Below are 26,927 nucleotides of genomic sequence, written 5' to 3'. Positions count from 1 at the left end.
TTTATGCTATTACTTTTGGTCTCTTAAAGCATTTTCTTTTTCAACAATTGGTTCAAGTTAAAAAAAAAAGTATGTTGTTGAAGGCCTACCTGTATGATAATAGATAAACTCCTGCCTGAAAGTTTGCAAAGTAGTATAAAGTTTCTAGTTCTTTCCTGAAGCTTTCTTAAAGAAGTAAAAAATTTCAGAGATGAAGCTACTAATCTGTTGAATGATTCTTACCCTCTTGCTCATTACCCCAGTCATCATTCAGCTACTGAATACCATGATTCATTGTGAGCTATTAGCTCTGACATGAATACAATATAAATAGCAATTCCTTCACCTGCCTAATTCAGATGGTCTCTCTTAGGGTTTAACATCCCTGGGGTTCCAAGCTGTCTTAGTAATAAGCCTTGCTCAACCCAGTTCAACACAAAAGGCAATTAATAATTAATGAAAAAAATTAATAATTAATGAAATTGAGAAATCAGTCCATAGTGTAGCCAGGGTACAGGGGTGCATCTGACGGTGTGTGTGTGTGTGTGTGTGTGTGTGTCCAAAACAAACCAGATTTGGCCACTTGCCGCCAATAAAATCCAAAGGCAAAGAGACGAGGTGAAACAAGAAAAGCCTTTTATTTCAGTGAGGCCAATACTGGGAAGACAGTGGATGAGCGTCTCCAAGAGTGCCTCCAAAGACCTGAAAATACTTCCAGCTTTCTTTCTTTCTTTTTTTTTTTTTTTAATACTTCCAGGTTTCTATAATGAAAATGTAGGGCAGAGGTCATGGGTACACGCAGATGGGCAGTAAAGGTCAGGTCGAACATTGTCTTGGGGTCAGTCATCAGGGTTTTGCTGGCTCGGGGCAGTCCTTATTGCTTGAGGGTACACTTCACCAGCAAGATCTTTTGCCTGAGTTAAGAGATAGGCTTGAAAGAATTTAATCAATTAGAACTCAGTGGTCAAGGCCAACGATTTGCTTTTTGGGTCAAGGCAGTACACCGCGGCCACAGGGTCAACTTATTAACACAGTCTGCCCAGGGGCGCCTCAGAGGGCTCAGTTAAGGCACCCACTGCTTTTGGGCTCAGCTCATGATTCTCAGGATGCTGAGACCAAGCCCGGCCTAGGCGATGTGCCTGCTGAAGACAGGCTCTTTCCGCCTGCCCCTCCCCCACCAGCAACAACAAAAACCCACAACACGCTGCCCAGACAAGTGAGGATCCATTAAAACGCTGCGCCCTCCCCACCTCTCCCACGCGGGAACCGGGAGTCTCGCCTGAACTGTAGAAGCCCGCCCCTAAGCGGAGAGGGCGGGGGCGAGGAGGAGAGGTCTAGCAGTGCGCCTGCGTACTGGGTTCGGAGGGCCGAGGTCGCGCGGCGGGCCCCCTCGCGAGCTCCACAAGCCCCGCGAGATTTCCTCCGGAGCTGCGTGGCGGTGAGTGCCAGGAGCGGGGCAGCCTCCCGCGTGTGGGAGGCTCTAGGAACCAGGGTGACCTCCGCTTTTTCTCCCTGAGCTGGGGTGACGCTGGCGTTATTGCCTAGGTCACTAGGTCAGGGAACGCTCGAGAAGAAATAGGGGCAGATTTTTTTTTTTCTTTTGAAATTGTTGGGAGTAAGCAACCTCGAGTTTGGACGAGGTTGTGTGTAAGGTGCGTCTGGGACGTTCATTTAGCACATTTATTGAGCACCTGTCATGTGCCAGAGGGTGGACATAAATCATTGAACAAACGTCACAAATCCCGATCCCCTGGGGGCGCTGTCTGGGAAGCTAGTTTGAATTTAGGGGCTGTAGACGCAGATTTGGATTAATTTCCATGTGAGTGGTGGGTTATGGGAGCCAGGGAGGAAGGTGAGGTCAGTGGGGGAGGGGAAGAGCCAGGCAGGAACCCCTAATATTAGACTGGGGCAGAAGGAGGAGGAAACTGAAGGCTCAAAGGAGAGGGAGCGACAAGCCAGCCAGAAAGTGGGGGAAATCCCAGAGATTTCCACCTTTTATGACAAGGTGGCGGTCAGCAGAGCCATTTATGTAGCAGGATAATCGAACGAGATAAGGATAGGAAGTGTTTCTTTAAAAAGATTTAGGAAGCTGGGCAGCCCGGGTGGCTCAGCGGTTTGGCACCTGCCAGGGCTGATTCCGGAGACAGGGGGATCGAGTCCCACGTCGGGATCCCTGCATGGAGCCTGCTTCTCTCTCTCTGCTCGCCCCCCGCCCCCTCCGTGTCTCTCATGAATAAATAAATAAAATCTTAAAAAAAAAAAAAAGATTTAGGAAGCTCATGTTGTGGAAATGGTATGTGCTGTGTTTGAGTGTGGGTTCCAGTGTCGTCATTACCAGTTGTGCAAGCATGGGCAAGTTCTTCAACCTACTCCCTTTTCTCATCTAGAAAATGAGGATAAATGATGGTACATCCTCAGAGAGCTGTTGGGTGGAGGGGTTAAGCGACACCGTGATTGTAAAAACGTTAGCCCAGCCCCTGGCATTTAGTAACATTCAGAAGACTGGCTGAGAGAAGAGTCTCCTAAGGTCCCACGTGATTACAACTGGGACAGGTACTCTGTGTACCTAGTTCAGTGCCCTTTTCCTAATGCTAGGTTACAAGTAGTTGCTCAAATAACATGCTCTTTATGACTAGCACCGCAGGGAATTTTTCACTGGATCATTGATCTGGTGTTATTTGGGGATATTACTTAGCATTAATTGGAAACCCACTTAATATACCGACCGAACATGGTATGCTTAATGTCAGTAAAGAGTTGACTGTCTTCTCCACTTCTCTGCTAGGGATGAATGTAACACCGCCTCCTTTCAGATCTATAACTAAGTGTGTCATATTTTGAGACTTTAGTTTTGTAACTAAGTCAAGTTCTTTATGTTTTATGTTTTAAAGATTTTACTTATTTGTGAGACACACACACACACACACACACACACACAGAGGGGCAGAGACAAAGGCAGAGGGAGAAGCAGGCTCTCTGTGGGGAACCCCATGAGGGTCTTGATTCCAGGACCTTGGGATCGTGACCTGAGCCAAAGGCAGCCGCTCAACCACTAAGCCACCCAGGTGTCCCAATTTCTCTATGTTTTACTTATTTTATTTTATTTATTTATTCATGACAGTGAGAGAGGCAGAGACACAGGCAGAGGGAGAAGCAGGCTCCATGCAGGAAGCCCGACGTGGGACTTGATCCTGGGACTCCAGGATCACGCCCTGGGCTGAAGGTGCACTAAACTGCTGAGCCACTCGGGCTGCCCATTCTTTATGTTTTAAATGTGTTGTTTGTTGTGCTATCAAGGGATATTGTGGAATTATCCTACCTTAGTTCTAGTATTTGACAGTTGAAAACTTTCTAATTTAATACAGAAGGAGAGGGGATCCCTGGGTGGCTCAGCGGTTTGGCGCCTGCCTTCAGCCCAGGGCATGATCCTGGGGTCCTAGGATCAAGTCCCTCCTTGAGCTCCCTGCATGGAGCCTGCTTCTCCCTCTGCCTGTGTCTCTCCCTCTCTCTGTCTCTCATGAATAAATAAAATCTTTAAAAAAGGAGAATAATTTGATAGGGTGCTTTTCATACTGATAAACCGTGATTGGACAAATCTGCAGTGTGCATATTTTAAGGAAAACGTACATTGAAAGTAATCAGAGAAGAGGACAAATAGGAAACTTCATTTGGGAAGACTTTGATTGAAAATTATGGTGCTGTTATTTTTTTTTTTTATGGTGCTGTTAATAACCACTTCGGAGTAGTTATCTTTGGATCCAGCATCAGTTTGGAAAATTTTGCTTTTTAGTTCTTCTATAATTTACACATAAGGTAATTCAATAGAAAATTTCCTTTTGGGGATCCCTGGGTGGCTCAGCAGTTAAGCACCTGCCTTTGGCCCAGGGTGTGATTCTGGAGTTCCAGGATCGAGTACCGCATCGGGCTCCCTGCATGGAACCTGCTCCTCCCTCTGCCTGTATCTCTGCCTCTGTCTCTCATGAATAAATAAAATCTAAAAAAAAAAACAAAAAACAATTTCCTTTTAAAAATATGTTTAGCCCTACAAGACATTTTGGACTTTTTTATTTTTAAAGATTTTATTTATTTATTCATGAGAGACACACATGGGGCGGGGGGGGGGGGGCGAGCAGAGACACAGGCAGAGGGAAAAGCAGGCTCCATGCAGGGAGCCCGACGTGGGACTTGATCCCAGGTCTCCAGGATCATGTGCTGGGGTGAGGGTGGCGCTAAACTGCTGAGCCACCGGGGCTGCCCATACATTAAATATTAAGTGAATATTTAGCACTCAAAATAGTGCTTGGCACATAGTAACACTAAGGGCAGAGCTTTTTCCCCCAAATCAGATAATGCCAGCGCTGGAACTTCATTTTGCTTCTTTTATTAGCTCAAGTTGAAAACCCAGAATAAACTGATCCTTTACTTACTTATTTGGCCATTCTGTACTATAGAATTTCCTATAAGGTGAAGATTTATTTATTTTTTTTTAAGGTGAAGATTTAAAAATGTTTTTGTATTTTACTTTTCTTTAAGTTTATTTTAATTTTTTTTTTTAGTAATCTCTACACCCTGTGTGGGGCTTGAACTTACGAACCTGAGATCAAGAGTTATGTGCTCTTCCAACTGACCCAACCAAGCGCCTCTGATGTTTTATTTATATTATAAACAAAACTATTTATTTCCATTTTGATAGATGAGTAAAAATTTTTTTGAAAATTTGGTTACATCTCAAGCAGCTAGTGTTTTTATTTTGCTATTAGATTAACTGTCTAACTCTGGATGAATAGATCATGTTTTCTTTTTAATCAAGCCACAGTGGGAGGCTTAATCATGATGGAATAAGGATGAATGTGCTTGAATTATGAGGCCAAAACCATTTTGTCTTACTCAGTCTTTTGAACTCGTTCTTGTTACCCAAAAATTCTAATTAAATTTAGTCTTTCTTCACATATTTGCTTTAGGAGACAAACTCTGACACTCAACTATATCTTTTATGGATCCTATAGATGACTTTTCCTCTCCTTGTTCAGAAACGCAAACATGCTTTTTAAAAAAAATTGGTGAATATTTTAAAATTTTGTGATTTACAGACTTTTCTGTTTATAGGAGTTATTTTGTACAAGAATCTTGTGAGACCACTGTGGAGCGAGGTGATGATTGTGCAAAGAGTGGTTCTGAATTCCCGACCTGGTATGTATTTGTCTGTGATGAATGAACAGCTGTGGTCTTTGATAATTATTATTTTTTAAGATTTATGTATTAATGAGAGAGAGAGCAGGGGGAGGGGCAGATGGAGAGAGAGAGAGAAAGAGAGAGAGAGAGAGAATCTTAAGCAGACTCCCCACTGAGCACAGAGCCCGAGGTGGGGCTCCATCCCATGACCCTGAGATTATGACATGAGCTGAAATCAAGAGTCAGACACTCAACCAACTGAACCACCCAGATTCTCCAGTCTTTGATAATTATTAATGAAAATGAAGGAACAAAAGTAATAGTCAATGTGGTAAAATTAAGTGAGGAATATATTAACCTTAGTAGAGATATTAGAAGAAACTCTTTAAGTAATGTAAGTGATTGCTTATCAAGGCTATTTGTTGAAGAAAAAAGGTATTTGGGAATTATTATATTTAAAAGGTTATATTATATATATATATGGCTTTTGTTTTTTCTTTATAATATGTATTGTTGAATCTTAAAATTTGCCTTTCTGTTTTATGAAAAAGCACTGACTTAAGTCTGTGCTGATGTCGAACTTGAATCATAAAAAATTAAATATGGAAATAACCTGAGAAGTTTGGGCCCATGCTGCTTTGGTTTTACTGTTTACTTAAGTGTATGTCCTGGGGAAATCACTTTTCTTTCTCTCTCTTTTTTTTTTTTAACCCCCAGTTACCTTTTCTGATTTCAGGTTTAGTAAAGTGAGCTATTAGATTAAAATGTTTATATTCTATTCCCACTTTTTAAAAAAATTTTTTTATTTATTTATGATAGGCACACAGGATGAGAGAGAGAGAGGCAGAGACACAGGCAGAGGGAGAAGCAGGCTCCATGCACCGGGAGCCCGATGTGGGATTCGATCCCAGGTCTCCAGGATCGCGCCCTGGGCCAAAGGCAGGCGCTAAACCCCTGCACCACCCAGGGATCCCCATCTATTCCCACTTTAGACATTCAATGACTCAATAGGAAATTTGCTTGTGTAAAACATAACTAAGAATACACTTTTAGGGATGGCATTTTCTGCTTATAAATTTTTCTTTCCATACTTCAAATTTTCTAAGTTTCAAGACTTTATTTATTTAAAAGTAGGCTCCACACCCAATACGGACCTTGAACCCACAACCTTCAGATCAAGAGTTTCATGCTCCACCCACTGAGATAGCCAGGTGCCCCAAGACTTTACTTTTCTTTTTTTTTTTTTTAAGATTTTATTTATTTATTCATGAGAGACACACAGAGAGAGAGAGAGAGAGAGAGAGAGGCAGAGACATAGGCAGAGGGAGAAGCAGGCTCCATGCAGGGAGTCCGATGTGGGACTCGATCCTTGGATCCCAGGATCACACTCTGAGCCAAATGAGGCACCCAAGCGTCCCAAGACTTTACTTTTTAAAAGAATTACATTAATTTCAGTTTCCATTTCTCTTAAAAGGAGGAAGGAAAGTTAACTATTTATTTTGGCTGATACAATGTTTCTGCTACTTTGTGAATTTTGATTTTCACAATTTTTTTTGATTTTCATAATTTAAAACAACTGGCTATGAGTTTTCACTTTTGAAATCCTATAATTTTAAAACAGATTAGGTGATTTATCTGTAATTATCTTTATTTATTTAATATATATATATTTTTTTAATTTGAGAAAGAGAGAGAGTGCATCCATGAGAAGGGTGAGGAGCCAGGGAGAAGCAAACTCCCTGCTGAGCAGGAAGCCTGATATGGGGCTCAGTCCCAGGACTCTGGGATCTGACCTGAGCCAAAAGCAGATGCTTAACAGACTGAGCCACCCAGGTGCCCCGTAATCATTTTTATTTTTTTATTTTTTTCCCGTAATCATCTTTAAAAAAAAAGAAATTTTGAGGTTGTTAGCAATATTCCATAGGGACTTCTTGGAGAAAATCAAGATCAATTAAAGCTTTTGAAGGATTTATATTGTGTTACAGAGAAATTACAAAACAATATAGATTTATTCATGTCTGTATTAAAAGGGACTTATCTGAATCCTAGAATTTAAAGAATAATAAAGAATTATATAGGAAAGTGACTCTTTGATTTTATATTTTCTTTAATATTATAGGAGTAAATGGTAATCCAGTGGCAGAAAATTTCCGAGTAGAAGAAGTAAATTTGCCAAATAATATCAATGAAGGACAAGTACAAGTGAGAACTCTTTATCTTTCTGTGGATCCTTACATGGTAAGAATCAGGATTTTGTGACTTGGTGAAAATTAATTTTATTTTAATATTTTTCATGTTGCACCTCAATTTTACTTTACAGTCTTTAAGATTAATAAATATTTGGGCAATTATACCTTTTTTTGAGCAGTTATATATCGATACCTGGGAATTACAGATTGCATTTGTCTTTTTATTCACTGGTGTTATGAAAGGATACTGTAGAAGGAATGTTTTCATAAGGTTAATCAAGTTCTTTCAAATGTCCAGATCACTTCCCAGTAGTAAATGAAACTCGAAGATAGCAAATTAGGATTGGAAATTTTCTCAAATTGATCCAGTTTACAAGGTAGGCTCTATAAGACCTTTATTCTAGTTGGTCTCTCTTTTTTTAGAGACTTATGTATTTTAGGGAGAGAGACGGAGAGAGAAACTCAAGTAGACTATGCACTGAGCCTGAGGTGGGGCTCAGTCTCAAGACCTGAGCCAAAACCAAGAGTTGGATGCTTAACCAGTTGTACCACCCAGGTGCCCCTCTAGTTGGTCTCTTTTTGAAGGAACAGACTCACTTTTAGATGAGGGAGACTTACTGAAAGATACTGTTTAGGACTGACACCGAGAAGCCCTCAGATACATGGACTTAGACTCTATAAACAGAGATAGTTTTTGCTTCTCTTTTTTCTATACAAATACTTTTTATTTCATTTTCTTGCTGGATTAGAACCTCTAGTACAATCTTATATCGAAGTAGTGAGTGCGGACATCTTTATCTTGTTCCTAGATCTCAGGGGGAAAGCATTCAGCCTTTCACCATTAAGTATGATGTGAGATTTTTGAAGATGCCCTTTATCAAGTTGATGAGATTTCCTATTTCTGATTTGGTTCCTGCTTTGTTGAGTGTTTTTTATCTTAAAGGAGTGTTTTTTTTTTATTGTGATAAAATATATATAACAAAATATGCTATTTTAACCGTTTTTTTTAAAATTTTTATTTATTTATGATAGTCACACACACACAGAGAGAGAGAGAGACAGAGACACAGGCAGAGGGAGAAGCAGGCTCCATGCACCAGGAGCCCAACGTGGGATTCGATCCTGGGTCTCCAGGATCGCGCCCTGGGCCAAAGGCAGGCGCCAAACCGCTGCGCCACCCAGGGATCCCGATTTTAACCGTTTTTAAGTGTATAATTCAGTGGCATTAAGAACATTCACACACACACACACAAAAAGAACATTCACAATGTTGTATAGCCATTATCTTTTCCATTTCCAGAACTTTTTCATCATCCTAAACAAAAGTTCTGTCCATTAAATTATGAAGTCTCCATTACTCCTCCCAGAGCAGTTTTAGATTTTGTCATTTGCATTTGCTGCTTCTATTGAGATGACCATGTGGTTTTTGTTTTGAATCTAATGATATGGTTTATTACATTAATTTTCAGATGTTAAGTTAATCTTGCATTCTTGGAATAAATGACACTTGTTCCTGCTATATAATTCCTTGATATGTTGTTGGATTTATTTTCTTTAAGCTTTTATCTACTTATTTGAGAGAGAGAGTACATGCACAAGTGGAAGGAGGAGCAGAGGGAGAGGGACAAGCAGACTCCACCGTGAGTGCAGAGCCCAATGTGAGGCTTGATGTGGGTGACTGAGCCACCTAGGCGCCCTAATATGTTGTTAGATTTAGTTTGATACTATTTTGGTAGAGTCTGTGAAAAATTGGTATTCTTGAAAAGACTGGTAGGTGAATTCTGGTGCTTCCCCATGTGGCCCTGTGTGGTACAGTGTGCTCCTCCTCTTAGCAATTGTTTAAGTAATAAACTCTTCCTTCAAGGCAGTTGTCTCTGTGTCTGTTATTTTACTATACCTGACTAAAAATCCTAAGTACAAATTAAAACAAGCCTTTGTACTTGCTGTCCCTCTGTCTTCCTCCCACCCCTTTCCCATTATCTGGCCAACTCCCGTTATTCCCTCAAAGCCTGCATTAAAAGGATTTGCTTTGGTAAATCACCTTGAACCCTCAAACTAATCCTGTTACATTTTCTCAAAACAGGACCTTGATCTATAGCATTTATCCCAGTTGTAACAAGGAATTATCTATGTAGTTATTAGATGTCAGTCTTTCCTAATAAAGAGTAAACTTATGGAAACAGAGGTCTTATTTATCATTATATTTCCAGGTACTAGTATGGTGCTTATTAAGTATTAATTAAAGGAAGGAGGGAAGAAAATTATTTTGGTTGCTTTTACTAGACATTGTTCTTAAGAATATATATCCAAATTTATAACTAATTTTAATCACCATGTATACAGAATATTTTACATGGTTTTATTTAATGTATATATAATTTGATATTTAAGTGACTTTATGTATATATTTTCATTTGAAAAACTAGTCCAAATATAATTTTGGTGGTTATATAATCTATTGTGTTGACATCATTTGCTTACCTATGGAGAAGTACTTGTTCCTATTTTTCTCTGCTAGCCTTGTTTAGACTCAGGTCCTTGAGGGGCACCTGGCTGGCTCAGTCAGTAGGGCATTTCAGGGTTGTTAGTTTGGGCCCAATATTGGGTGTAGAGATTACTTAAAAAAATTACCTTAAAAGAAAAGAGAAAGAGAGGTCCTTGGTCTGGCAGTATTCAAAGGTTGTTATACATGCCTTGAAAAATACTTGGGAGGAGCACACTAGCAGAAGTGTAGTTAGTATATTATCATAGAAGCTTCTGCCTCAATTCCCCATTTGGTCCTTTTCTGTGGTGAACTGAACTAAACCACATGGGGCCCCTTAATCAAGTAGCAGCCTATTATTTCTATCCCCTGGACCAAGATGAAGGCCTCTACATCTTGGCCTTCATGAATGGGCAAGAATGAGTCACATAAGAGAGCCTTGACTGCTTCCCAGAGAATTCTTTAGCCCTAGGCCTGTGGAAAGGTGTAGTACCATTGCGACATTTTGTCTTTGTAGAATAAAGAGAACATCCACCTGAGGTTGAGGGGTATAATGTTGGGCTAGGTCTAAAATGATGAACAAATGTGTAAAAATTGTTTCATTTCTTTTTGGGTTATTTCCATTGAGGAAGCAGAATTGCTAAGCCAAAAGAAATAAGTAGCATTACAGTCTGTATGTTGCCAGTTTGTTTTCTATGAAAAATGTACAGTTTTATAATAGCAACATGTAAGTGTAGATGATTTGCCACAATCCATTGAAACCATTGACATGGTATTTTGTATAATTTTGGTAGTGTAATGTAATAGTACTTGAATGTCTTTGTTTAAAAATTTTAACAGCTTTATTGAAATATAATTCACCTATCATACAATGTATACATTTGTAGTGTATAATTCAGGGGTGCCTGGCTGGCTCAGTCAGAAGAGCATGTGACTCTTGATCCTGGGGTCACAAGTTCAAGCCCCACGTTGGGTGGAGAGATTATTAAAAATAAATAAATAAATAAACTTTAAAAAATGTATAATTCAGTGGTTTTTAGTCTGTTCACAAAGTTGGGGACCTTTCTAATTGTACTTCTTTATGTGTTAGAGCGGGGGTACGTCTTTGTTTTGAGGATAAAAAATAACTAAAAGGAAAATAGAATTTAAGATAAATATAATTTGTTTGACTAAGACTTTAATTAACATTACTGACTATATATCTTTTTTTTAGTCACCAGGTAAATCAGTAAACTGGCCAGTATTATCAGGGAGAATTATCCTAATCAACATTTTCCTTTTTTAGCGTTGCAGGATGAATGAAGACACTGGTACTGACTATATAACACCTTGGCAGCTGTCTCAAGTGGTTGATGGTGGAGGTATTGGAATTGTAGAAGAAAGCAAACACTTAAATTTTACCAAAGGCGATTTTGTGATTTCTTTCTATTGGCCCTGGCAAACCAAGGTGATTCTGGATGGAAATGGCCTTGAAAAGGTGATGTATAATATACAGTATTTGTTTTTTCTCCCCTCTGTAATTTTTACTTTGTGCATTTGGCGTTCAGTTTGTTATCAGGGAAAAAAATAAGAGCGTATATTTTCTTTTAGATAGCTTCCAAAATGTGGAAAACTGTTGTTTCTTTTCCACTGTTGGCTCTAACTATAGATGGCAGTTATTACGTTATTAGTGAATGGTGGTGTTTTCTGTATTTATTTCTCAAATTTTGCATATATAATATAAAACCTGAATTGTAAGCATCAAAAAAATATCTTATGCCAAGAACCAGAAGGCCTCTTAGAGTTGTATGCTTTAAAGTTTCCTGACAGGGTGCCTGGGTGGCTCAGTGGTTGAGCATCGGCCTTTGGCTCAGGTTGTGATCCTGGGGTCCTGGGATTGAGTCCTGCATAGGGCTTCCCGCTGGGAGCCTGCTTCTTCCTCTGCCTATCTCTCTGTGTCTCTCATGAATAAATAAAATCATTAAAAAAAAACAAAGTTTCCTGAAAAATTGCCATTTGACTTAAGAAATTTGTTTGGTTTGTTCTTAAAATTCTATTTTGTATCAAAGTTCTGAGTTCAGTTTCTGCTGTTAGTTGAATTGTGTGAAATTACCACGATTTGTTTTGACCTATAAAACTGGGCGAAAAAAAAATAAAACTGGACGGCTTCATGTAATTCAACCTAATATATGTCATCACAGAAGTTACTTTATGACTCTGACCCTTAGTTTTCTCATGTGCAAGATGAAAATAGTAGCTGTCTCACAAATGAGTGTGGAAATCAGATGCTATGGGAAATATGACTAAGACTTTCTAAAAAGTTTTATAAAATTTTAGTATTTTTTTTTTTAAGATTAAGAACATCTGGGCAGCCCCGGTGGCTCAGCGGTTTAGCACTGCCTTCAGTCCAGGGCCTGATCCTGGAGACCCGGGATCGAGTCCCACGTCGGGTTCCTTGCATGGAGCCTGCTCCTCCCTCTGCCTGTGTCTCTGCCTCTCTCTCTCTCTCTCTCTCTCTGTGTCTCATGAGTAAATGAATAAAATCTTAAGAGCAGCCCCGGTGGCCCAGTGGTTTAGTGCCACCGTCTGCCCGGGGCCTGATCTTGGAGACCCAGGATCAAGTTCCACGTCGGGTTCCTTCCATGGAGCCTGCTCCTCCCTCTGCCTGTGTCTGTCTCTGTCTCTCTCTTTCTGTGTCTGTCATGAATAAATAAATAAAATATTAAAAAAAAGATTAAGAACATTTAAAAAAGTTTATTCGAGAGAGATAGCACAAGTTGGGGCAAGGGAAGGGCAGAGGGAGAGGGAAAAACAGATTCCCTGCTGAGCAGAGAGCCCCATGCCGGGTTCGATCACAGGACCCTGGAACCAAGACCTGAGCTGAAGGCAGACACTTAACCCACTGAGCCACCCAGGTGCCCCTAGTACTTATTATTATTATTATTATTTTTAAAGATTTTACTTATTCATGAGAGATACAGAGAGAGAGAAGCAGAGATACAGGCAGAGGGAGAAGCAGGCTCTATGCAGGGAACCCGACATGGGACTTGATCCCTGGAACTCTGGGATCACACCCTGGGCAGAAGGCAGACGCTGAACTGCTGAGCCACCCAGGGATCCCCAGTACTTCTTTTTATTAAAAATTCTTGTAATCAGTTAAAGGTGACTGTTAAGATACAAATGATATGTGGCAGACGTTATATAATAATTTTCAACCTAATGGTACTAGTAAAATATATTTAACTAGAAATTTCTTAGCAGGAAGTGAAAAAAATATTCAGCAGGTTCTGGTTTTCCTTGTCATTGTGCTCTGGTGGGAAATGGAACAGTTGGGGAAGCTTAAAAAAAGCTTTAGGCATAGGTATTAAAAATGAAGAAGAGGAATTCAGAGGGTATGGAGAAAGGATATATGCTAAACACAAACCTATCTTACAATGTTTTTATATTGATTTTACTAATAAATATTAACCTACATGAAATATTTCTGTGTAGACCTTTCTAAGTATTGTTGACTTTAATATTTCCATTACCTTTATGTACACAGTAGGTTAACTAATAGCCATGTAAGGCTGCTGAATACAGGGGCACCTTGGTGGCTCAATGGTTGAGCGGCTGTCTTTGGCTCAGGTCATGATCCTGGAGTCCCTGAATCAAGCCCCATGTTGCACTCCCTGCTCAGCGGGGAGTCTGCTTCTCCCTCTCCCTCTGCCCCTCCCTGCTTGTGTTCTCTCTCTCTCTCTCTCTCTCTCTCTCTCACTCTGGTTCTCTCAAATATATAAATTAAAATCTTTTAAAAAATCAGCTCAAACTCTGTCTCATTAATAATGCTTTAAAATGTATCATAAGGGATCCCTGGGTGGCACAGCGGTTTGGTGCCTGCCTTTGACCCAGGGCGCCATCCTGGAGACCTGGGATCGAATCCCACGTTGGGCTCCCGGTGCATGGAGCCTGCTTCTCCCTCTGCCTATGTCTCTGCCTCTCTCTCTCTCTCTCTCTCTCTCTGTGACTATCATAAATAAATAAAAAATTAAAAAATAAAATAAAATGTATCATAAAAATATAAGAAAAGTGTGAAACAATTTCTTTCAACTTAATTACAGAATAAAATGAGGGCTCTCTTAATTTTTTAGAATTTTATGTTTATATGTTTACCAGGTACTTCTACATTCCCTGTGTCTGTTTTCTTATCTGTACAGTAGGGGGAATTGGATAAAAAGAAATGATATGGAAAGATTCCCTATTATAAAAATTTTATAATAATTTTGTAAGGAATTGAATAATTTTGGTAAAAATTTAAGAAACCACCAAATGCAATCAAGATTCACTACTTTGATTTGTACTTAAGCTACTATAAACAAATAAAATGGCAGTTTGTATTCAGTAGTCTTTTTTTTTTTTAAGATTCTATTTATTTATTCACGAAAGACACGAAGAGAGGCAGAGACGGCAGAGATATTAGGCAGAGGGAGAAGCAGGGTGCCCCTGAGTTGATTTTTATATAGATAAATGTTTACTTTAGAATTGCTCAGAGATTTTAAAACCTTCCAACCCTGCCTAGTGTTTTCCTCTTAAATATGTCTTCTCTTTTTGTATACTTGGGGCATTGGCAAGAAAGAATGGTTAGTGTCAGTGTCTTTCATGTGGGAATTCTTTCAAGTTTCTGTTTTTTGGCTATAAAGAAAAGCAATATTCATTTCCTTCTTAGTCTGTACAAATAAACTATAGAATTTTAGCAAGACTGAAGAATGGTTCACTGTTCTAGAAACCCTATTGGGTTATTTATTAGTCTGCTTGGCGTACCATTACAAAATACCAAAGACTGGGTGGCTTAAACGACAGAAACTTATTTTCTCGCAGTTCTGGAGGCTAAAAATCTGAGATCTAGGTGCTGGAAAATGTGGTTTGTAGTGAAACCTCTTTTCCTGGCTTGCAGTTGGCTTCCTTTTTGCTGTGTTTTGATGAGGCATTTCACCTTTCATTTGTGCATGTACAGAGAAAAAGCTCTGGTGTCTCTTCCTCTTCTCATAAAGAAACAAGTCCTATTGGATTAGCGTCCCTTCCTTATGACTTTATTTAACCTCAATTATCTCCTTAAAGGCCCTGTCTCCAAATATAGTTACATTACGGGGTAGGTCATCAACATAATAACTTGTGGGGGGAGCACAACTGTCCATAACAGGTTGTCTCTACCTTATTGACTTAAAACAGGACTTCCTAGTATTATTTTTTAACGTTATATATTTTATTTTAGGTAGACCCACAGCTTGTGGATGGACACCTTTCATACTTTCTTGGAGCTATAGGTATGCCTGGTTTGACTTCCTTGATTGGGATACAGGAGAAAGGTCATATAACTGCTGGATCTAATCAGACAATGGTTGTCAGTGGGGCTGCTGGTGCTTGTGGATCTTTGGCCGGGCAGGTAAACTTTTTGAGAATTGTTTGATTTTCTTTTTTTTTGTTTTTTTTTGGTTTTCTAAAAACATTGTCATAATCAAATTTCTGGATATATGTATGTCATTTAAAACATAAAATTGAACACATTTATAATATTCTTTTACACATTTCTTGTAGAAAAGATGTTATTACATGCTTAGGCTCTCTTCATAACAGCATGAAAAACGTAGATGTTTGTGTCTTGTTCATTATTAACCAAAACAGACATGATAAATGTTAGAACATTGTTCTAATCAGCGTAAGGAAGAAGCTCATAGATTTTCTTATCTGGAATTCATGAATTAATGAATTAAAGACAAACTCATATTTTTACAAAGAATCTTCAAATAAGAGAGTGCTAACTGGGTTCTAGAAGTACAGTAAAGAGTATAATAGAATTTTAAAGAAAACTTTTATGAATAACAGCCTTTATAGTGTGAAAACCATTGAAACAAAACATTTTATCATAGTAGTGATTTTAGTTCCTCATAGGCCTGAAAAACACTAAATTGCAAGCTAGTGATTTTTTTTTTTTAAGATTTTATTTATTCATGAGAGACACAGAGAGAGAGAGGCAGAGACACAGGCAGAGGGAGAATCAGGCTCCACACAGGGAGCCCAATGCGGGACTCGATCAAGGGCTGCAGGATCACAACCCTGGGCCAAAGGCAGATGCCCAACTGCTGAGCCACCCAGGTGTCCCACTAGTGATGTTTTGAGTCTGATTATTCCTTCAATGAAATCAGCTTTATTTTTAAAAATATTTTATTTATTTATTCATGAGAGACACACACACACACACACAGAGGCAGAGACACAGGCAGAGGGAGAAGCAGGCTCCATGCAGGGAGACCGATGTGGGACTCGATCCCAGGTCTTCAGGATCAGGCCCTGGGCTGAAAGCGGCCCTAAACCACTGAGCCACCCGGGCTGCCCTGAAATTAGCTTTAAATTGTGTGATTTTAACATTAAAACTAAGTCCAATGTTTGTCAATACTCATTTTTTTAGGAGTAACATTATATCTGGTCTCAATTCTTTTGGTTTCAAATTACCAAGCCAAAAGCCCCATAACCAAACTTGAATTGTGATGAACACTCTCCTATACTTGTAATAGTTTGTATACTTTGACGTTTTTATACTTAAATGAGGCAACAAAAAATTGTTTAATTTTTTAAAATTTCCCTCCTAGATTGGCCATTTGATGGGCTGTTCCAGAGTGGTGGGAATTTGTGGAACGCAAGAAAAGTGCCTCCTTCTGACCTCAGAACTGGGCTTTGATGCTGCAGTTAATTATAAAAAGGAGAAGGTGGCAGAACAGCTCCGTGAATTATGCCCAGCTGGAGTGGATGTTTACTTTGACAATGTTGGTGGTGACATCAGTGACACAGTGATAAGTCAGGTTGTGTGCCGATTTATGTGTTAGAAATTTGAATACTACATTTTATTTAATGTGCTATCTTTTTACCTGATACTAAGGAAAAAACTCTATAAAATTCTATGGTTTATTGTGAGAAATAATGTAATGATCAGTATTGTAATTGAGTGATACCAAAAAGCTTGCTGATGACTACTTCCATTTGCTTGCAGATTTGCATATGATCATTAATTTCAGTTCTTTGGTAGCAATTATGTTTTTCACCTGCAATTTATTTTTTGTTAAAAAGTATAGTTGTGGGGATGCCTGGGTGGCTCAGTGGTTGAGCACCTGCCTTTGGCTCAGGGTGTGGTCTTAGAGTCCCAGGATTGAGTCCCACATCAGGCTCCCCATCAGGAACCTGCTTCTCCCTCTGCCTATGTCTCTGCCTCTCTCTGTGTGTGTCTCTCATAAATAAATAAATAAAATCTTTAAAAAAATTATAGTTGTAGGGGTGCCTGGCTGGCTTGGTTAGTCAGGCATGCAATTCTTCATTTCAGGGTTGTGAGTTCTAGCCCCACATTGGGTGTAGAGATAACTTAAAAATAAAACCTTAAAAAAAAGTTACAGCTGTATTGTTCCAATGGTGAAGTTTTGACCCTAACTCCCTATTAACTAAGAGCCATAGCCTCTGACTTTGGAAAGGAATTTCGTAGATCACAGGTATTTACATATTTTATTTTTAAGACTTTATTTATTCTTTTTTTATAATTTTATTTATGATAGTCACACAGAGAGAGAGAGGCAGAGACATAGGCAGAGGGAGAAGCAGGCTCCATGCACCGGGAGCCCGACGTGGGATTCGATCCCGGGTCTCCAGGATCGCGCCCTGGGCCAAAGGTAGGCGCTAAACCGCTGCGCCACCCAGGGATCCCAAGACTTTATTTATTCATTAAGAGAGAGAGAGAGGCAGAGACACAGGCAAAGGGAGAAGCAGGCTCCATGCAGGGAGCCTGATGTGGGACTCGATCCTAGGATCCCAGGATCACACCCTCAGTTGAAGGCAGATGCTCAACCACTGAGCTACCCAGGCATCCCTATTTACATATTTTTATTGACAATGTTATAAAATGTCAACATTAGCTATTTACACTGCATTGTCCTTTACTATATGTAAAATTATTTGCAGTTGAGGTTAAATTATTTAAATCTAAGAAAATACTTTACTGCTACTATTAACAGTAGCAACCACAGTATCTATATCAGTATAAATCTTTTGCACATTACCAAACTCTCATTTACCTCTATGTTCCTTTGGAGGGAACTTGTTTCCTAGCTAATTGAAACTCTTAAGTACATAAAAGGTGTAAATCTTCAAGCAAAACCAATTAATTGGCATCAAATGATTAAATACAATAATCAAGGAGGCTTTCATTGAAGCAGCCATAAAATCAGTAAATATAGGAAAGGCATATATAATCATCAATTTTCTCTGAACAGATGAATCGGAACAGCCATGTCATCCTGTGTGGTCAAATTTCTCAGTACAACAAAGATGTGCCTTATCCTCCTCCACTACCCCCTGCTGTAGAAGCAATCCAAAAAGAAAGAAACATCACAAGGTATGGTCTGCCCTTTTCCCCTTATTACCAGATTCATGGGTTTAAAGATCATAGATGCATATGTAATGTATCGTTCTTCATATATAATTTTTCCTTATTTTAAAAAAGATTTATGTATTTCAGAGAGAGAAAGCATGCATGTGTGCATGTAGGGTTAGAGGCAGAGGGAGAGGGAGGAGAGAAGTAGACTTCCTGCTGAGTGTGGAGCATACAATGGGACTTGATCTCAGGGTTGTGAGATCACGACCTGAGCCAAAATCAGGAGTCAGAATCTCAGCCGACTGAGCCACCTAGGCACCTCTATAATTTTTCCTTATTAAATAAAACTTGAAAATACACATTTTAAGTCACTTCAGTATTTTAGTTTATGTAGATTAGTCCCTTGGCAGAAAGCTTTTTAAAAAATGCATCTCTTCGGGATCCCTGGGTGGCGCAGCGGTTTGGCGCCTGCCTTTGGCCCAGGGCGCGATCCTGGAGACCCGGGATCGAATCCTATGTCGGGCTCCCGGTGCATGGAGCCTGCTTCTCCCTCTGCCTATCTCTCTGCCTCTCTCTCTCTCTCTCTCTGTGTGACTATCGTAAATAAATAAAAATTAAAAAAAAAATGCATCTCTTCTATCAAACTTTTACAAGTCTTTTTTTCAACTCACATTGGCTTAAGTGCAAAGGAAATTTATTGGCTCATGTTTCTGAAAAGTCCAGTATTAATATTGACTTGGATTTGGCTAGACAAAAGGTTTGTGTAGTGGCATCACTACTCAGTTTTTCTCTTTCTGGGCTGTGCTTTGGGTTGTCTCTATTCTCATGCAGGTTCTCTTGCAGCATAGCAAGAGGATGACTCTTATCTCTAGTCTTATACCAGATTAACAACTGAAGCAAAAAGAGAACAACTCTCTCCTCTCAATTTTATTAAGTCCCAAAACTGATACTGGCTTTGGTCATGGGAGGGTGGGGAAAGGATATTACCTACAAACTAAAATCATGGTGCTAATTACCAAACAGAGTTCTAGATGTTGGCCAGACAAAACAATAGAAGTCCACTATATTTAACACCTGTAACTACACCTAAAACTATATCTGACCAGACTCTGTGTGATTGAGTCCTAATGTTTGAAAGATTAACAGATATTAGAGTTCTGGAATGATTTAGTTTTGGACTATTTCACCTTCCATAGTCTCTGATCATTATCCTTTTCTTCCCCACTACAGAGAAAGATTTCTGGTGTTGAACTATAAGGACAAATTTGAGTCTGGCATTCTACAGCTGAGCCAATGGTTTAAAGAAGGAAAGCTAAAGGTAGAACTTGCTTCTGTTCTTTATCAATATCATTTGTCCTGCTACTTAATATACTTTTAGGTTATTTGAACTTATGATAGCAAACATTAGCTTCATAATAAAAAATTCTTACAAAATTGTACTGAATATTGTAAATTAAGTTTACTCCCAGGTGTGTATAACCTCCTCATTGAGAAACCTTCACCTGTTAGTCCCTTTATCTAAGATGTGATTAACCTTTACTTTTCTTAAACTATATTACAAAAAAATAGGTGGTTTTTCCCCCCAAATTTAATATTCATTACTTTAACAAATATTTATGGAATGCTACTATATGCTAGAAACTCCACTTTCTTTTTTTTTTTTTTTTTTTAATTTTTATTTATTTATGATAGTCACAGAGAGAGAGAGAGAGAGAGAGAGAGGCAGAGACACAGGCAGAGGGAGAAGCAGGCTCCATGCACCGGGAGCCTGACGTGGGATTCGATCCCGGGTCTCCAGGATCGCGCCCCGGGCCAAAGGCAGGCGCCAAACCGCTGCGCCACCCAGGGATCCCCCGAAACTCCACTTTCTCAAAAATCTTGTAGCCATACCCCTCCACCACCATACTTCTTTCCTTCCCTCCCTGATATTCTGCTATATCTTTTGGTTGTTGGCTGAAAATCAAGAGTTCTAAATTGGAGTCTAGAGACCCTGACCTAGGATGTTCTTGAAACTTGCCAATGATAGGCAAAGTTATGTGTGTGTTTATGCTTATGTACTTTGTTTTTTGAAAAGAGGGTGTATAGTTTGTGATGTTACCAATTGAAGATCAGACAATGGGAAAAGATTTTTAAAAATATATATTTTTATTTTTTTTTAAAGATTTATTTATTTATTTGTGATAGACATAGAGAGAGAAAGGCAGAGACACAGGAGAAGGGAGAAGCAGGCCCCATGCTGGGAGCCCGACACGGGACCCGATCCTGGGACTCCAGGATCATGCCCTGGGCCAAAGGCAGGCACTAAACCCAGCTGAGCCACCCAGAGATCCCCAAAATATATATTTTTAAAGACTTTATTTATTTATTCATGAGAGACACACACACACACACACAGAGAGGCAGAGACACAGGCAGAGGGAGAAGCAGGCTCCATGCAGGGAACCCAACATGGGACTCGATCCTGGGTCCCCAGGATCAGGCCCTGGGCCGACGGCAGTGCTAAACCGCTGAGCCACTCGGGCTGCCCTAAAAATATTTTTTAAAAGATTTATCTACCTATGAGAGAGAGAGAGAGAGAGAGAGAGAGAGCGCACATATGACCCATGGGACGGGCAGAGGGAGAGAGAAGGAGTGAATCTCAAGTAAGACTCCCTCCAGAGTATAGAGCCTAGAGCCTAATGCTGGACTCAATCCCACAACCCTGAGATCATGACGTGAGCCAAAATCAAGAGTCAGACGCTTGACTGACTGAGTCCCAGGTGCCCCAAGATTTTATTTTTAAAAATTATTTCATAAGAAACATGTCTATGCTACCTCCTTGAAATGAAAGGTATCTATTTTAGACAGAAAGTGCTAAATAATATTGCTGCCCTTTGCAAAATTGAACAATATTATAATTGACCCTGAGCACCTCCGGGGTTAAAGGTGCTGACACCCCCCCCCCCCATGCAGTTGAAAATCACGGTGTATCTTTTGACTCTCCCCAGACTAATAGCCCACTCCTGACTAGAAGCCTTAGTGATGACATAAACTGTTGATAACCACATATTTTGTATCTTATGTGTAATTTATACTGTATTCTTTACAATAAACAAAAGAGTATGTTATTATTTTAAAAATATTTTATTTATTTATGCATAAGAGACACATAGAGAGAGGCAGAGAAATAGGTAGAGGGAGAAGCAGATTTCCTTGTGGGGAGCCTGATGTGGGACTCGATCTTAGGACCCCAGGATCACAACCTGAGCTGAAGGCAGATACTCAACCACTGAGCTACCCAGGTGTTACCCAAGAAAAAAAAATGTTATTAAGAAAATCACAAGGAAGCGAAAATACATATGTAGTACTATACTGTGTTTATCGAAAAAAATCTGTGTATGAATAGACCTGCACAATTCAAACCCATGTTGTTCAAGGTCAACTGCAAGTTGACACACTAAAGTCTAAAGAATACTTTATGTAGCTGTTTTGATTTACAGATCAAAGAGACTGTGATGAATGGATTGGAAAACATGGGAGGTAAGATGAATGTAGATTTATTTATTATATGTATGAGCTTAGCACAAAGATTCCCTTTTTTTCCCTTGAATTCTACTTCCCTGGTGTTTTTTTTTAAATCACTTCTTTCTTTCCTTTAAAACCATCCTGCAGGTGTACTTACATATCTTCATCAAATTCTATTAAAGTTCAGCTTAGTGGTATTTAAGAAGTATTGTTTTCACATTTCAAATTATAAAATAAATGTTTTGTTTTGTTTTGTTTTTGATTTTGCAACAAGTTGTGGAAAAAAAAAAAAAGAATCATGAGTCATTTAGCTTCCAGGTAACCTTTTCAGATTAAATGATTTTATTTATTTGAGAGAGAGAGAGCACACAAGCAAGCTTGAACAGGGGGGAAGAGCAGAGGGAGAGGGAGAAGCAGACTGTGCTCAGCAGGGCACTCTACATGGGCGATCCCAGGATCCTGAGATCATGACCTGAGCTGAAGGCAGACACTTAACCAACTGAGCCACCCAGGTGCCCCCAGGTTGAATGGTTCTAAGGCATCATAAAATTAAACTATTTTCAATATTTAGGGTTTTTTTTAAAGATTTTATTTGGGGTGCCTGGGTGACTCAGTTAAATATTTAATACATTTGGTCAGTGTGTTTACTAAACAGAAATATAAATTTCACTCATTTTCCTGGCATAGCAGATGTGTATTTTACTTAATAAAACTTTATAATTAGATTTCTATTATTTTTTATTTTTTAGAGATAGCATGAAAGTGGGGACAGGGTAGGTGGTGGTGGGGTGGTGGGCAGAGGGAGAGAATCCTAAGAAGGCTCCATGCCCAGCACAAACCTGATGCAGGGCTTCACATCATGACCCAGAGGTTACGACCTGAGCTGAAATCAAGAGTTGGTTGCTGGCAGGTTCTCTTACATCGACTGCCTAAGAGTTGTGCTATAAGAAGCAACAACCTCTCCTCTTCTCCACCATCTGCCTGGCAGCCACAAAGCAGCAACCATGCATGAATGCATCTCCATCCATGTTGGCCAGGCTGGTGTCCAGATAGGCCGTGCCTGCTGGGAGCTCTATTGTCTGGAACACAGCATTGAGCCCAGTGGCCAGATGCCAAGTGAGAAGACCACTGGGGGAGGAGATGACTCCTTTAACACCTTCTTCAGTGAGATGGACACTGGCAAACATGTGCCCAGGGTAGTGTTTGTAGACCTGGAACCCAGTCATTGATGAAGTTCACACTAGCACCTACCGCCAGCTCTTCCACCCTGAGCAGCTCATCATAGGCAAGGAAGATGTTGCCAATAATTATGCCTGAGGGCACTACACCATTGGCAAGGAGATCATTGACCTTGTCTTGGACTGAATTCGGAAACTGGCTGACCAGTGCATGGGTCTTCAGGGCTTAGTTTTCCATAGCTTTGGAGGGGGAACTGGTTCTGGGTTCACCTCCCTGCTGATGGAGTGTCTCTCTGTTGATTATGGCAAGAAGTCCAACCTAGACTTCTCCATCTACCCCACCCCCCAGGTGTCCACAGCTGTAGTAGAGCCCTACAATTCCATTCTCACCACCCACACCACCCTGGAGCACTCTGATTGTCCTTTCACGGTAGACAATGAAGCCATCTATGACATCTGTTGTAGTAACTTCGATATTGAATCCCCAACCTACACTAATCTAAATAGGTTGATAGGTCAAATTGTGTCCTCCCATCACTGCTTCCCTTAGATTTGATGGAGCCCTGAATGTGGAGCTGATGGAGTTCCAGACCAACCTGGTGTCCTATCCCTGCATCCACTTCCCTCTGGCCACATATGCCCCTGTCATCTCTGCTGAGAAAGCCTACCATGAACAGCTTTCTGTAGCAGAGATCACCAGTGCGTGCTTTGAGCCAGCCAACCAGATGGAGAAACGTGACCCTCGCCATGGTAAATACGTGGCTTGCTGCCTGTTGTACCATGGCGACGTGGTTCCCAAAGATGTCAATGCTGCCATTGCCACCATCAAGACCAAGCGTATCATCCAGTTTGTGGACTGGTGCCCCACTGGCTTTAAAGTGGGCATTAACTACCAGCCTCCCACTGTGGTACCCAGTGGAGACCTGGCCAAAGTACAGTGAGCTGTGTCCATGCTGAGCAACCCCATAGTCATTGCTGAGGCCTGGGCTTGCCTAGTCCACGAGTTTGACCTGATGTATGCCAAGCATGCCTTTGTTCACTGGTATGTGGGTGAGGGCATGGAGGACGGAGAGTTTTCTGAGACCCGTGAGGACATGGCTTCCCTGGAGAAGGATTATGAGGAGGTTGGTGTGGATTCTGTTGAAGGAGAGGGTGAAGAAGGAGAGGAATACTAAAGTTAAAAATGTCACAAAGGTGCTGCTTTTACAGGGAAGCTAATTCTGTTTTGAACATTGAAAAGTTGTGCTCTGGTCAGTTAATTTGTATGTAGCAGTGTATACTCTCATATACAATTACTGACCTATGCTTTAAAACACAACGCTTTGTTACAGACCCACGCTGTCCATTTCTTTGATGGGTTTGAATAAAGTATTCCCTGTCTTTAAAAAAAAAAAAAAAAGAGTTGGTTGCTGAACTAGCTGAGCTACCCAGGTGCTCCAGATTTCTATTATTTTTTAATAGTCATTGAAAAAAAATTTTTTTTAAAGATTTTATTTATTTATTCATGAGAGACACAGAGAAAGAAAGAGGCAGAGACACAGGCAAAGGGAGAAGCAGGCTCCTCACAGGGAGCCTGATACGGGACTCGATCCTGGATCCTGGGATCCGGCCCTGAGCCGAAGGCAGACGCTCAACTGCTGAGCCACTCAGGCGTCCTGAAAAATTGTTTTTTGCTGACATTTTATCCTCATACTTTATTCTAGTCTTCAGACTCTGTAAACAGTGAATATTGAGGTGTAGATACAAACACTTCTAGTTTGGGTAAAAGCACAATTTTAAGATGTAAATTAAGTTAGTTTATCTTGTAACTTTGTCAGTGTTTCTCTTAAGGTTTCTTTTCATGACAGTTTCCTCCTAAACTTAAAATCATTGCAGAAATTATTCAGGGATCCCTGGGTGGCGCAGTGGTTTGGCGCCTGCCTTTGGCCCAGGGCGCGATTCTGGAGATCCGGGATCGAATCCCACGTCGGGCTCCCGGTGCATGGAGCCTGCTTCTCCCTCTACCTGTGTCTCTGCCTCTCTCTCTCTCTCTGTGACTATCATAAATAAAATAAAAAAATAAAAATAAAAAAAAAAGAAATTATTCAAATTAATTGTATATGTTTCATGTACTGACAAACATACATGATAGTGATATTTATATTTTCATATAAACTAGGTTTTTTTTTTTTCCTTTCTAGCTGCATTCCAGTCCATGATGACAGGAGGTAACATTGGAAAGCAGATTGTTTGCATTTCAGAAGAAACCTCTGTGTAATGTGTATAAGCATCTTCATCAAGGAAATACACAGATTTTGCACAAAGATTTTAAAGATACATTAAAAAAATCTTGGAGTACAGATAGCTTTTTATTTAAGTGTGATCATTGGTAATATTTTCTAATTGCATAATTTTTTCTATATCTTCAATATCCTATATGTTCTCTATATCCAACATAATTATTTACAGTAATAGATTGAAGTTAACATGACCTATTTTTCTTTCTTTTACTAAAACTGGTATTATATATGATATTTGATCAGATATTTGGAAACCATTGGAGATTTGATATAACTGTTTACTGGATTATACAAAATAAATTCATTTTTACAGTTAATAACTTTTATTTAAAATAGAATGCTTGTGAAGACATGTAGTAAATGTATGTTGACCTGGAAATGCTTTATATAATTCTTGAACTGTAACTTGGTATAAGAATAGAATTGGGATAGCTTTTCTGTGTTGTAGATAGAAAAGGGATTTAATGGCAGGGCATGTGTTAGAGTTTGGGGGGGTGGAATTTAGAGCTTGTGGAGTTTTCAGGATAGGAGAGCAGAGGCTTTGTGTTAAGAAGATAAATAACAGGTCAGTCAGGTTGATGAAGAAACTAGTTTACTACAGAGGATGATCTGTGTTTTGCTAACTAGTTTCTTCTATAGCATAAAAACTCAATACATATTGATAAAGCATGTTTGTTTTAAGTTAGCAGGCATATACTGTCAAATAGCATAAATATTTTCCAGGGCAAATAGATATAAACATCACTTGAAGTTTCAGGTGATTAGAAATATTTAGGCAATCAAAGCAGCTTTAGAAAATGACAGGACTGAGCAAATTAACAAATGTTTGAAACATGAACGTTCAAGATTAATGTACCTTTAAATAAGAGGATCTGTTTCATTAATTATAATCAGCCCTTTACAACAATAAAATTGATTTTATTTTCCTAGGTGCTGTGTTGGTTTATGGTCACCTGTTTACACCCTGCTCTATACTTTTGCCGGCGACATTTGTGGAAAGTAGATTCACATTGTTAGTAAATCAGTCACTCTGGTTGACTTCAGTGTTCTCTTGTTTTATATACCTTTCCTGGACCATTTCATCTCCAGAGAGCACTTCATCTCTGGTTTATATGTTGATAACTCCCAAATCTTCTTTCTTTCTTTCTTTCTTTCTTTTCTTCTTCTTCTTCTTCTTTTTTTTTTTAAGATTTTATTTATTCATGAGAAACAGAGAGGCAGAGTGAGAAGCAGGCTCCTCGCAGGACCCTGATGCGGGACTCCATCCCAGGACCCGGGATCATGGCCTGGGCCAAAGGCAGAGTACATTTCTATTTCTGACCTCTTACTCGAGCTTAAGACCTCCCAAGTAAAATATCCTGTTGACACCTGGGATAAACTGTTTATCCAAAAAGGAATTACCTTCCTCTTACGTGTTTCTACTTTGTTTTTAAATCACCATCCTTTGCACACCCAAACCACTACTCCCTCACTCATTCAGATGCCTATCATCAAGGCTTGTGTTCAACCTTGAAAATAAATACCTTTCTTAGAGAACGCCTTTAATTTCCATCACTGCCACTGCCTCAGTTGAGGTCCTCATCCTTTGGCACACAGCAGGTACTCACAAATGAGTAATTTCAAAAAAGTCTCAACCGCATAAAGCTCTAACAAGTAAGTTGTGGCATCCAGCCTGGAGCTCAAGTGTTTTAGTCCCCAGTGTGGATATCCGAGACCTCTTTGCATCCTAACACAGGGAACCCAGACTCTAGGGAGATCATGTTACAAGGAAAG

The 26,927-nt window shown here is 39.7% G+C and overlaps 1 protein-coding gene and 1 pseudogene across 4 annotated transcripts; both read left to right on the top strand.

The window, feature by feature from the left end:
• Positions 1 to 1,188: 1,188 nt before the first annotated feature.
• Positions 1,189 to 26,083, top strand: PTGR2 (prostaglandin reductase 2). Of its 4 annotated transcripts, none has more exons than XM_041760182.1 (10): positions 1,189 to 1,417; positions 5,086 to 5,169; positions 7,271 to 7,389; positions 11,108 to 11,299; positions 15,053 to 15,223; positions 16,428 to 16,637; positions 18,093 to 18,214; positions 19,424 to 19,511; positions 21,673 to 21,712; positions 25,056 to 26,083. In XM_041760182.1, the coding sequence occupies exons 2-10, from the start codon at positions 5,133 to 5,135 to the stop codon at positions 25,130 to 25,132; spliced, it is 1,056 nt and encodes a 351-aa protein (XP_041616116.1). In that variant the 5' UTR covers positions 1,189 to 1,417; positions 5,086 to 5,132; the 3' UTR covers positions 25,133 to 26,083. The 4 variants fall into 4 exon arrangements, with proteins under 4 accessions (XP_041616116.1, XP_041616120.1, XP_041616119.1 ...); XM_041760184.1 differs by lacking the exon at positions 1,189 to 1,417 and adding an exon at positions 1,489 to 1,631; XM_041760186.1 differs by lacking the exon at positions 19,424 to 19,511.
• On the top strand, positions 21,723 to 24,352 carry LOC121493862 (annotated as a pseudogene).
• Positions 26,084 to 26,927: the final 844 nt, after the last annotated feature.

Source organism: Vulpes lagopus, chromosome 6 (genome assembly GCF_018345385.1).
Source record: "Vulpes lagopus strain Blue_001 chromosome 6, ASM1834538v1, whole genome shotgun sequence".
Lineage (NCBI taxonomy): Eukaryota > Metazoa > Chordata > Mammalia > Carnivora > Canidae > Vulpes > Vulpes lagopus.
Note: the sequence above shows the minus strand (reverse complement) of the source record. Positions and strands in the feature narration are given on the sequence as shown.